Source organism: Trachinotus anak, unplaced genomic scaffold (assembly GCF_046630095.1).
Source record: "Trachinotus anak isolate AG129_WGS33_773 ecotype Australia unplaced genomic scaffold, CSIRO_AGI_Tana_v1 ptg000010l, whole genome shotgun sequence".
Taxonomy (NCBI): Eukaryota; Metazoa; Chordata; class Actinopteri; order Carangiformes; family Carangidae; genus Trachinotus; species Trachinotus anak.
In genome coordinates, this window is record NW_027273861.1 from 22,044,643 (window position 1) to 22,057,784 (window position 13,142).

The window sequence follows — 13,142 nt, forward strand, 5'->3', positions numbered from 1 at the left end:
GGATCAGGTGACGTTATAATGGACACACCCGCCTTTTTCTGGCCTGGGTATAAATGAGCAGCATGACACTTTGTTGGGAAAATCCCTGTAACAAACCTTAACATGTGTTGGAGTTGGGTTTATGGAAATGATTAATTATTTATCATTTTCTCATGGAAATGAAGCAGTTGGACAGGATTTTCTTTTTTTGTCAGACAGACAGACAGACAGGCAGACAGACAGATAGATAGATAGATAGATTCGTGTAAAGTTTCCTGCGACATTCGTGTGCTTTAAAATACATCCTCATTATCATTACATTTTCTCATCTCTTAAGTAAAACTGCAGCCACCGATTTACATCAACAATGCACATAAAAACTACAGTAACCAGTTTACCCCGCGAAGTTCGTGCAAATCAGTCATCCGCATTTTTTCTGGATGATATGCGCAGGAAAGTAGGGCGTTGTGGAGACTCCCTCATTCATTCGCAGAGGAAAGTCTCCGTTCTTAAAGACGTAGACGGGCGTAATGTGTCTGTGAGAGAGCTGAAACAAAAAAAAAAAAAAAAAAAAAAGGAAAAAGGCGTTTTGACTTGATCCGAGTCACAGAGCAGGATAGCCTCAATGTGTACAGAGAGTAGTCTCTGCGTAAAGAACCGACGACAGAGATAAGCTGAAATTTACATTGGCAAGACTAGTTTATAAGCCATTCACGCTTTGGACCCGTTAGAGCGCTCATGCGTGCAGCTGATTAGGATTTTAATTGGGAGGCAATTTACTTGGGTCACACACAGGAAAAAACTAACATTTGTGTTGCCTTTCCCAGAGGTTTTACAGTAGCAGCCCGTTTCTGAGGAAGACATGGCTAAGTTATTCCGAGCTGCTATCATGGGTCCACCAGGATCAGGGAAAGGAACGATATCCAAGAGGATTGCGCAAAGCTTTGGCCTGCAATATCTGTCCAGTGGCCACTATCTCCGAGAGAGCATAGCGGCAAATACAGGTAGGATACATCTGCCCATGTACAGTAACCCTAACCTCAGTGCTGTGGTGTCACCAGGAAGAGCCAGGCTGCAGAAGAAGAAGAAGAAAAAAAAAGTTGCTCAAACGCGTCATTTTCTATGTTGCGTATGTGAATATGACAGTTCCGATGTTTTCCTCTTGATATCACTATAGTTGTCACCAAAATGTAGTTATAACTCACAAAAGACGGAAAAATCTGCACAGGGAAGCAAAGTGAGATTGGAGACGGTTGTTTTCTAGAAGCTCATTTGACAGGAAACCTTCACTCTTCACCCAAGCGCCAAAACACGAGCAAAATCTGTTTTTCTGTCTCTGATTTAAATCTGGTGAGGACTTTACTTGCAGAGGATTTCGGTGACTTCGGCCGAACCTTCCTGTCAAGGCTTTTACTAAAATAATTTCTCCAAATGTAGGCGACACCCCTAAGCGTTGATTGTGTCTCTTTAAACTTCCTCACAAATTGGCACTCATATAATTTCCAGCATGTTCCAAGCTTGTGTGTAGTGATAGTGAAATAGAGCTGAGTGCAGAGAGCTTAAGTAAAAACATGTGTGCATGGCGAACTGAAATGTTACAGTGATGATGTGAAATGCTGGATAGTGTAACTAAGCCCTCTCCCTTTTGAAATAAGTTGAAGTTTTTAATACAGACAGAACTCAGTGGGTGTATTTGTGCAATGGATTCAGTGACCTGGCATGAAAATGGATTTAATTATCCACACCCAGAGTTTCCAGCGTAATTTTAAATGAATAAGATCACAGGCAGGAATTAGCAGTGGCACTTTTATTCTTTATTTATTATTCTGTATTTTTTATTTTTTATTGTTATCAAATTAACAAGAAGCAGGAGGCAGTGACAGATATGCATCATCAGTCTTTGCCCGTCTGTTGTGGCTCAGAGGCAGGTCTGCTGGTGAGGACCTATGTAGAAAGAAGCATGCTGGTGCCTGACCATGTGATGACCAGACTAATGCTGCCCAGACTGGAACAGCTGAAGGACCACAGCTGGCTGCTGGACGGTGAGTAAAAATAATGTCTTTGTTTTTATTACAATCAGAGTGCATGGTCTGTACTCTACTCTGCTGATGCACGGTGATAAACCAGCCTTACGCACAGCGGGCTCCACCCTTTGCCTTTGATTGTTTGTAGTGAGGGAATATGTTCTTCATTATGCTGCCTCATGGCCAGTGGTGGGAACTGCCAGCCACCCCTTAAACCTGATTGGCCACCAGAGGTGCCCCCCCCCCCCCCCACCACCATTTTTAGAAAGTGCCCCTTTTACTTGAGACTGTGGAATAACTGTGGTAAAAAAAAATCTCGACATTAACCTACATCTGTGAGTAATTAGTGCTCTGGGGTACTGAGCCCACTTGAACATGCTCCCAACTGTTACTCAGCTTACAGTGGTCATGAAAGATTTACTACATCAGATTCAAATCAAAGGTCAAACATATACTTCCAAAGTGACTGCCGTTTGTATCAGCTATGTCAACCACCTTCTCTGTGCTTGTTTTGATCTCTATTGCAGATTTCTCAGTTTTAAAGTATTCACATCCAGTGCCAAGCTTGCACTCGGTAACCTTTGTGAAAACATTACTAAGTTAACGGTAAAACAGGTTTATTTATATCTCCTTATGGCATGACAACACTTCAATAAATTGTCAATTTAAAAAAAATTGTGATACATACTACCTCACATTTTTGCTATGCGTACACAAAAGTACAAGTACTGGTTACAAATGGCCAAATACTGGAGATCACTGTGTCTTTTTTACAGTTAAATATTATCCACTATCTTCAAGAGAGATGCCGAACAGAGATGAAACCAACTGGTCAGTGTTGAACTGGTTTAAACCTTGTTTAAACATGATCAGTGAACAAACAATTAAGCAAGAGAAGAGGGACACACACACACACACTTACACATACACACACACACAGACACACACACACATTCACCTGTATTTCTCTCAGTTCATCATGTTTATCTCACGACTCTGAAAGGTTGGGTTATTAGTGTCAGCAAATTGATTTGCATGGTATTTTGACCACGTTTTTGTGTTTTCAAATGTATTTATGTCATTTTCCTCCTCTCACCAACTATCACACACCCATCTACAGTATATCCTTCCAAAATATACCACCCTATAGGGACGTAAATGCCAGCTCGCCATCTTGTTTCCCTATCAGATCCTTTGATTAGTGCCTGCCTGTCACTCATTTGTTGGTAACACGATGCTCTGGTGGTTAGAGAGATTTAACTGCTCTTTATTGACCAAGCCAAGGAACATACAGAATGACTGCCAGTTTCCACTGTAATGCATAAGGAAGCAATAAACTTCAAGGACAAGCCCAGAAGCATGGATACAGTACAGCATACAGACAAAAAACAGGTTTTGTGGTTTTAGAGAGACAATGGCCTTAAAACTGGAAGACCTGCAGTGTACGTAAGCTCACCATGTCAGCAAACACCTACTATGCTGAAGTTTCCTTGAGGAAGGCACAGTCAAGAGGAAAAAGAGATGTATAATATATGTTCACTGCTGTTTTTGGCCACTGTCATGACATTTTGTAGAGACATTCATGGTGCCCAGAGGAAGAATTAGCACCATCAGGAGATGAAAGTTTTTCACTTATGTAAATATTTAAATGTTTAATAGATCGCACAGATTTTCCTTTGGATGGAATGTCTCAACAACGTTTGGATGGCTTGTCCCCCGCAGGATGAAGTGTAATAACTTTGGTGATCCTCTGACTTCTAATCCTGTGCCCGTCATTTTTAATGATCAAAGCAAAACTAAAGACATTGTCATCAGGTTCAGCTGTACCTTGTGTTTAGTTCTAATTAGCAAACATTAGCATGCTAACAATTTAAACCAAGATAGTGATCACACATGCTAAACATCAGCATATTAGTGTTGTTACTGTGAGCATGTTAGCGTACTGATGTTAGCCTCAACTGAAGTAAGCTACAGCCTCACAGAGTTGCTTGATAGTGACTGTAGACTTTTGTCTGGTTATTAAGACCGGTGGTTCATCCAGGTCATGTAACTGAGGACATTGTGTTTTTCAGTAAGTTCTTGCACATGTGCATAATCTTGTTATTATGTCAGGGCTACAGATCATATCACTGGAAATCTGGAAACAGCTTGAGTCTAAATTGACTTGCTGTCAGCTGTTGATATTATCTAACATGATCAAAAAATGACTGTATGTTTGAAACTGTGCAATGGCCTATTGTTCATGCACAGTATGGCTTCACAATGATAATCAGAACTAAAAAAAAGACACATACGTCACAGTTTTGAAAGTAGTTGACAGAAAAATTAAAGGTTATACATTTCTTTCGTGTCTATTTTATGGGACGATAGCTTCACACATTCACCCTCTTCCCTCTGCCCTCTGTCTAGGTTTTCCTCGGACACTGGCGCAGGCCCAGGCCTTGAACAGTCTGTATCAGCTCGACTTGGTTATCAGCCTCAACATACCTTACGAGACTCTGAGAGAGAGACTGAGTGACCGCTGGATCCATCCAGCCAGCGGTAGAGTCTACAACATGGGCTTCAACCCGCCACGAGTGAAGGTCCCAGAAGTCTAGATGGATGTGACAGTGTAGTCACACTTCATTGATTTTCTTCAGGACATTTTGTCCTTTCATTTTCTTCCCCCACATGATTTGTGTCGGTGTGTTCTGGAACTGGTAGAGAATTAAAGTCTACCTTCAGCAGGATAGAAGCGTCAAAATGATAGACAGGAACAAGATAAGAGACAACATCCATACTCACTACCCCACCCTCCTGCACAATAGCAACAACACTCCTGCTGCTTGTTATTTCACTTTACAGAGTTGTTGTTGTCATACTATTTTAACTACTATATAGTTACCTAAAATCTCTGATAATAACCTAACAAGTTTACAAAGTGCTTCGCAGTGATAGGTGCAGATAAAACAATGAACATACTTACAAGAACATGTAAAACGTACAGGATAAACATTTACAAGAGAAAAGATGTCCAATATAAAACTTACACTCATGTGATGTTGAAACGTGAAGCCTTTAGTGCACATACTAAAAATAGACTTTATACTATGGTAGGTTGTGTCCAGCAATTAAAGTTACATCCATCCATCCATCCATCCATCCATCCATCCATCCATCCATCCTCTATACTGCTTATCCATACAGGGTCAAGGGGGGGCAGGAACCAATCCCAGCTGACATTGGGCGAGGGTGGGGTACATCCTGGACAGGATGCCAGTCTATCACAGGGCTGACATATGGAGACAAACATCCATTTCCACTCACATCCACACCTACCGGCAATTTAGAGTCACCAATTAACCTTAATGTGCATGTCTTTGGACTGTGGGAGGAAGCCAGAGTAGACACGGGGAGAACATCCAAACTCTGCAGTTAAAGTTGTGACATAAAAAATATTTACATATTCATATATTCTAGATTTTTTTTTAAGTTTACAAATCAACTCACTGATTAAAAAAAAACTTTTATTCAAAGCAGTGTGGATACATCCATAGATTCCAATATAAATATAATTTGGTACTAATTATAGGGGGAAAAAAAGGACAGTCACCAGTTGCTAAATGCTAAGCTAGCACTACCTTGAGTGTGACTTTTATTCAGAGAATATTTTTAAGTGGAGCAATTCTCTCATGTTAATTCTTCTGGAGGTCAATATGCAACTCAACACAACTTAACTGGAGTTTTTGCTGTAATTATTGCCAAACTACATGGTTCTTTAGCTTTCAAGATTTTTTTTAGGAAATAATAGATATAAAAGTAAAACATTACCACAATAAAGACCGATTTCTGAAAGTAAGCGTTAATATATTTTAAAAGAGTAGTGAAAGTGACATTGCTGGATGGAGCAGCACCGAATGTTTGCAACTTGGTTATGAGGCCATGTACCACTGGCCTCAGAGCATGGTTTACACAGGAAATTAGTCGCCTAATATAATTGTTTTTCTTTTTTAAAATTAAATATTATGCAGACAAGAAAGACAGGAACGAGAAGAATAGTATTTTATTGTTTATTATTGTATTTTAGGTGGACAATAGCATTCTTGCGTAAAGCTTTTTGTGAGCTTGAGATAAGAGAAATGACACATTAGTTGGGAAGCTGTAATATTCTTGATTCAAAAGATCCGGATTTAATATAATAAGGACTTTAGATATGTTGCTGTGTGTTTACAGTTAAATTTTTACAGAGGCATACAGCAATCTCCTCCACTCTCAGATTCCAGTGCACTGTCTTGACTTTACCTTTGTTGCATCGTTGCATGCGTGACCTTGTGTTGACTTCCTCAGGGTAAGGATGACATCACCGGGGAGCCACTGATTCAGCATGATGATGACAAGCCAGAAGCCCTGATGGCCAGACTGAGACACTACAAGGATGTGGCCAAGCCTGTCATAGATTTATACAAGTCAGTAAATACTTAGCTTGCAGAGCAAGCAGTCCTCAATTTTAGCGATTTTCCCAAAACAAACCATTTATTTTTAGATTTATTTCCAACCGGCAGTGTGTAGTTTCATTTGTCGCTGACAACATATGGAATCAGATTGAACCTGCAGTCAGATTGACTGATAGGCTGGATTACTAGCTGGGCTAAGCAGCCAACTGCTTAGACATCTAGACATATAAGGACCCCAAACTCCCCAGACTCAATGTATTGTAGTTGATTTTTGTTTATTAATGAGTTTCACATTTATTAAGGAATTTCTTACAATGAAAGAAGCAGAATCCTGTTTCTTGATGGTCTTGCTTGCTTGGTCTAACTTTAGATTTGTGTGATGATAAATGATAGATGGTCTAGAAAATTAAGATCCAGATTTTGACAAGCAAGAGAAAAGGGTAGAATAAGAAAAAAAAATCTCTTTTGAGCCTATTTTAAAACTGTTATAAGATTACAAGGTCAAGTTGGTGAAGAACTCTTAACATTTACAAACGGTCATACGTGTAGCCACAACCTGCTTTCCTTCTTTTTTGTCCTGTTTCTTTACTCAGGTCACAGGGAGTCCTGCACTCATTCTCCGGTACAGAGACGGACCGGATTTGGCCTTACATCAACTCTCTCCTCAGCACCAAGATGCACACGCAGCCGTCAGACGCCTGCCAAAGCCAGACACCCTGACAGCACTCTGGAAAAAGAGGACCACAGGGAGACACCAAGAGGCCGCCACAGGAAGTGGGTTTCTGTTTCTACACACTTGCCTCCGTGTCAATTTTCAGCTTCCTCCTTAATGGTGGGGTCTTGAGAAGAGGGCCGGGACACTGCTCAGCTGTAGTCAGCCAACATATTTTTGGTTCAATCAATCAATTTTTTTGTTTTTGTTTTTTCAAATGAATGGTTGTATGCAAGAGATTTATATTGTGTATTGTGTTGAGTTCCACATCATCACAGGGGAAATGTCAAGATTCTTCAAGGCAATATCAGAACTAATCACTTTTGTAGATCATAAATCAAGCACTAATAATCAAGAAAAGTCTCTAACTGAATTTTTATTTTTGATCGTAAAACACTGAATATAAATCCTGATCAGACAAAGCTGGTGGTGAAATCAAAGGCCAAATGCAGAGGACAAAGTAAATACAAACAGGTTTTTAGAAATATTTATACTACAATATTTATTCATTAGAAACCAATGAGAGAGAGGAACGGTTCAAGAATATTAAACCTAAACAAAAATATTAGATATGTGACACTAAACTATAAAATTATGAAATTATTGTTGGTACAGTAGAAAAATAAAACTTTAATTAAAGCAAATAGGTAATATTACTTAAATCGTCTATTATCTTTATACATTTGCCTTTATGTAACATTTTTTATAATGAAGCAAACAATATCATGTTGTTACCTCTATGAATATGAATATACTATAATTTTGGAGTGAAACTCTTAAATTAGTCCTCAGTTTGCAAACTGAAGCTGGGGAGTTGTAGTTTTTACTGACTAACATACGCACAGCAAAATCATGTATATTAAGTTCAATCTAACTATAGCTTGAAGTTACAGATTAATTAAGAGCAATACTGACGCTGTATTGTGCTGTATCTTAAACCAAAATCAACCTTTCTTTCTTTTTTTCTCAGAAAAGTGAAAGTTTTGGAAGACTGTGAGTTGTACGTTTAATGCTTAGAAATCAGCTGTTACATATGTAACTATCCCGCAGAACCAGTTTTTATTCTCGGGTTTCATCAGGTCAGGGTTTTCTTGATTGTATCCATCGATTATGTAAATGGTGGACTGTGTAAACTGCTATTGTTTACTTTTGTGCTGGAACGCTGCAGAGCCATATTGAGTCATGCTTGGGCTGTGCTGGACTTGTGCACAAAGCACTCACTGTCACTCTAAAGCCCACTCTGTGGCTGGGATGAAGACCAATGCACAGAATATAGACTGCCTTCAATGTTGTTACATTCCTTTAATTATACTATAAGGTTGCTTTGAGATTTTGAGCTACAAAATATCATCATATTGTTAGAATGTAAAGTTTGCGCAGCGTTCGTCCAACTTAAAAAAAAAACAGTTGGATTAGGAAGTAATAGGTCACTTTTATGATTCTGACAGGGTTGTTTCCATGAAGCTCTTATTTTTCGAATTGTTTGTATTTATAAGTCTTGATGACTTCTTCAGTCAGAGATGATGCACAAAATAGCACAAAATGTGCCTTTTTACAATAACACAAACACATTAGTGACCAACATGTGCAATAAATACCAACATATATGTTTTAATTGTTTTGTTCTGTCAGTGCCTGTGCTTTTGAAATTTTCTACTCATACATAGCAACATACAAATAAATCAGTGAACACAGCACATGCAAAAAATATTTTGCATAATTATTTACAGAGGATATAAAAAGTAAAATGTTTTTGTCCAAATTTGTGGTATCAACTTTTTTTTTCAATGATGGTTTTTTGTTTGTTTTTTGTTTTTCTTATCTGGGGTCCAAGGTTTGTATGTTGTACAGATGGTAAATCCATTTGAGATGATTTTGGGTTAACTTGACTATGTTACTGTGGACTGAAGACCAAATTAGAAAAAAGAAAAAAAACCTAATTCACTCATTGATAATTGCTGCCTGGGTGACAACTGGATAAGTTGCCTATGTTAGCAAAATGCCAGCATCTTGCCTCGACTTGTCTCAGTGTCTTCAGCGGCAAAAGTCTGTAGATGTTCATCTGATAAAGTAGGAAGACGTCTAAAGGGTCTGTAGAGAGCAGTGGATCTACACTTTGGTTTTGTTTGTGGAGCTCAGTACGCCCTCTCAGTCTGTGCTGTTGAATGAATGAACACCACAGTGGATTTTTTTCTTCTCTATTTTTATACCATGCTGTCCAAACATGTCGCATACCAAGAACAATAAAACTATTTTCTCTCGGCTTTGTTCACTGTATTTGTATGTGACTAGTTGTTATGCAACATACAGTACCTCCTGTACATGCACACACCTGTATTGTTAATCTACCAGGTCTTAGGATCAGCTGATGTTTTGTCAGCTAATTCACAGGAAGTTGGTTAGAATGGGTGCAGACTTGATTTGTCTGTACAGCAGATGCTTTTAACATTTATTTCTCAGTTAAAACATAGTGTAAGCAAGATCACGAAAAAACCCCAAAAAACACAATACATTAAACTTAGGGAAATAATCATTAGCTGCAGCCCTAAAAACAATTTTACATATCATATTATATTATTATATCAGGTATGGGTTTACAGTGCTGGTGTGCTATACGTCTCTAAATAATCTGTGGATATGCACCATATTCTACCAGCTTTAGGTTTCTATCTTTCTCTCTTGCTTTCTGTCCAGCAAACACAAAAATAATGGGAACCACTTTGCTCCTCCCCTCTTTGCTCCTTGAGCTTTCATATCATGCGAGAAAAACAGGAAGCAGCAGGACGGTGTGCAGACTTGCACTTGACACACGACCTACAGTGGAAAACGCATGCATGCATACACGTACATAGGAATAGTGCTCTAATATAGCTCCTTCTTTCGGGTCTAATCCTCTCAGATCTGTAAATAAACCCCATGTGCATTAGAGCTCGGGTGGAACTCCTGCTCCACTGTCACGGATTACAGCCTGATCAGCTGTGTTTACCTTTGACAGAAGGTGCAGCTCTGTTGTGCATGCATGATCCCAGACGCAGATTTGGATGAGGAACAGCATTCTCACCTGAATAACAGGGGGATTATTACCACAGTGTGTGCAAAACCTGAAATGCAACACAACTGGTGTTTAGTTTCAAGATTTTTTTTTTTTCTAATCCCCCCTTGATCATTGTTGTTATGGGGACCTCTACTGTAGGAAAGTGGTGCTCTGCTCTTGTGACCTCAAAAATTGCTTAAAGCTACGTTTTTCTCCATAATAATTATTGTAATACAGGTGCTTATCAGCAGCATTGATTTCTTCATTACTGCAGTTCTAGAGATTTCCTACACCGAATTCGACATTTGATCAGCTGGTCTCTGAAGTCCGCTCCGGGTTTTACCGGGCATCAGGCAGGATGCACCGAGCGGCGCAGTTTCTGCTCTGCAGATCCACGAACATCCACACCCCCTCCAGCTTGCCCGTGTAAGCCCATCCACGTCTTCTGCAAATCTACCACTCGCCATCGCGGTACCTTGGTTCTAGCTCATATGCAAAAATGTGATTTTATGATGATGCCGTAGTCTGGGGCCTCCTCTGTACGTTTATCCACAGGTTATCTGGGAACAACCGGGGGGAACCCCTCCAGGACAGCGCGTCTCACAGGACGTTTAACGCTTTGACCTTTGATTGGCAGCGAATGACAAATCAAAGGTCGGTGTCTGTGAGCGGAGCCGGGGTTCAAAGCGCATCTCCACCGCGGCACAAGACGGCGCTCCCGGGAGAATGGTAGAAAGCGCTCTGCAAGGTAAAGTCATCCGCAGGACCGCAGCCTATATATCTTTTTTACTCATTTGATGTGAATGAAGGGTCATGTTTTATAGGCTGTCTTGTGTCTAGGGCCAGTCTGAGCGGAGGACAGCATCATGATCTGTGTGTGGATGTTACATAATATCAGGCTGCCTCTGGAAATTCTGACCACCTCTCCCCCACAGCGCATCTCTGCTCGGCGGACAGAGATGTTATCATCGACATGCACTTGTTACAAGAGGAAATGATCTGGTTTTTTTGTTTGTTTGTTTTTTTCAATTATGTGACACGTACATTTAAAATCACAAACTTGTCTCTGTGCTGTTTGGCCTTTATTGGACCAAATGCGCACACGACTGTGAATGAATGACATCATTTGAGTTATTTTTGTCAGGGCTGTCGATTTATTTTTCCCTTTGTCTTATTTGACATCGCGATTAGTGACATGTCTTATCGTTTCTACACGAGAATCATTGCTACTGTTGCTTTTTTTCACCCCCCCTAAGGATAAATGACATGAATGAGTGGGAAGGTTGGATTTTTCTGTCAGCTGATGATGGTGACGGCATCTCAGGACACCTTTAAAGGCGCATGGCACCCTGTCCGCAGATCAGTTTTATGGGCTGTATTTCCACACCAGGGTGTCAGAGATCTACAACAGACCTCAGTTATGTCTCCTCTCTCTTCATCATCAGTATTATCAGAATCACCATCTTCATCTCCCAGGGCTGGCTCTAGCCGATATGTTGAGAGGACAGCTCCTCTCATGCTGTCCAATAGCGCTCAGATACGTCACCAGCGTAGGCAGGCACGTCACATGAGCAGCTTAACGCAGCTCCGTATGGTTTCATGTTCTCACCATGAGCCACTGAGTCAGCTTTTGCTCCAGAGGTGTTGTCCATCCACAAGAGTGTAGTAGATTAAATCAGGCAAATGAGATAGACACCCAGTTTAATGCAAGTGGTTTTACTGGTAAGGGTGTAGAACGTAGGTCTAGTATTCATATTGCTTTATGGTGCAATAAAACAGTAGGTGTACTAAGGGTATAAGAGACTTTTCTGTGGTCAAGGAAGGGACTTAGAGTCAGTAAACAGCGAGGAAATCTGTGATGTTCAGCAGCATTCAACAGTATAGATACTGCTGATGAAAACTGTGATCCTCCAGTTTTCAGTCCGTAAAGTCAGCCACCGTTGGTGTTCCCTGTAGATTGTTATGTTTCAGGTTTTACTAACCAGGACAAGAGTCCTTGGATTACAGGGTCAAAAGTCTCACAGCCTCAATCACAGATTGAAGTCCTCTGTCTGTCCTGTCAAGTGAGTCCTGCAGCTGATCCAGCAGATTCCTGGATTCTGCTTTAACGGTTATGGGGATAATCATTAATCCTCAGTGTATCCTTGAGGATGATGGTAAAAAACCAGTGATAACAGTGATACAGCTTTCTTTTAAGCTCCAATGGTCAGTATCGCATCGCAGCAATGTCATAAAACAGTTAAAAGGGCATGGAGTGCTGTAGGCACTGTAAGGCTTTTTTTTTAAAGAGATACCTAAAAGAGGGATGTAAAGTCATCATAAGAGCTCCTCCAGTGTAATGTCAAATCCTCAGTGTAGAACAGGTCTTTGGTTTGTACATAAGAGCAGCTTAACACATTGTCTTACAGTGGCACTGATAGCAGTGCAGGTCACGAAGGCAGGTGCAACATGGGCATTTCCTTTTTGTTGTGAGCCAGTTGCCCACACGCATGCAATAGTTGCCCCACACCCATAAGGGTGAAACTAGGATCTGTAATCCAGAGCAAGAGCCAGAAGTCTGACATAGACCAAAATATCTTTCAACAAAGATTTTTTTTAAAGAATAGTCTGTTTATAAATTCAGTGTTGTTCAAGTTGAAAGGTAATTTTTTTTCAACATTTGCTTTAAGGGCTGCAACTAACAATTATTTCCCTCATTGATTAATTGATTAATGATTGTTTAGGATTAATCAGTTTTCAGGCACCTTTTGCCTGAAAACAGTGAAACATGCAAAATAGCCTATAATTTCCCTGAGCCAAAGGGGGGTATATTTAAATAGTTTGTTAAGGATGTTAAGTTTACTATCATACTGTATCATACTGTACAAGGAAAAGCACCAAATCCACTCTTTTGAACAGCCATAGTTAATGTTTTGTGTTATTGCCTGAAAAATTAGTGAAGCTATTAATTGATCAACAAA

At 40.0% G+C, this 13,142-nt stretch overlaps 2 protein-coding genes across 3 annotated transcripts in view; both read left to right on the top strand.

Annotated features, from left to right (window-relative positions):
* Positions 1-99: 99 nt before the first annotated feature.
* ak4 (adenylate kinase 4) lies at positions 100-9,412 on the top strand. The gene is made up of 5 exons (XM_071486183.1): positions 100-983; positions 1,902-2,021; positions 4,413-4,585; positions 6,330-6,448; positions 7,030-9,412. The coding sequence occupies exons 1-5, from the start codon at positions 842-844 to the stop codon at positions 7,154-7,156; spliced, it is 681 nt and encodes a 226-aa protein (XP_071342284.1). The 5' UTR covers positions 100-841; the 3' UTR covers positions 7,157-9,412.
* A 1,160-nt stretch (positions 9,413-10,572) lies between these two features.
* The window catches only part of dnajc6 (DnaJ (Hsp40) homolog, subfamily C, member 6), a 37,651-nt gene continuing 35,081 nt past the window's right edge, over positions 10,573-13,142 (top strand). For both annotated transcript variants that reach the window (XM_071486180.1, XM_071486182.1), the window contains exon 1: positions 10,573-10,930. The gene's annotated coding sequence lies outside the window, so the exon portion shown is untranslated. The remainder of the gene's footprint in view (positions 10,931-13,142) is intronic.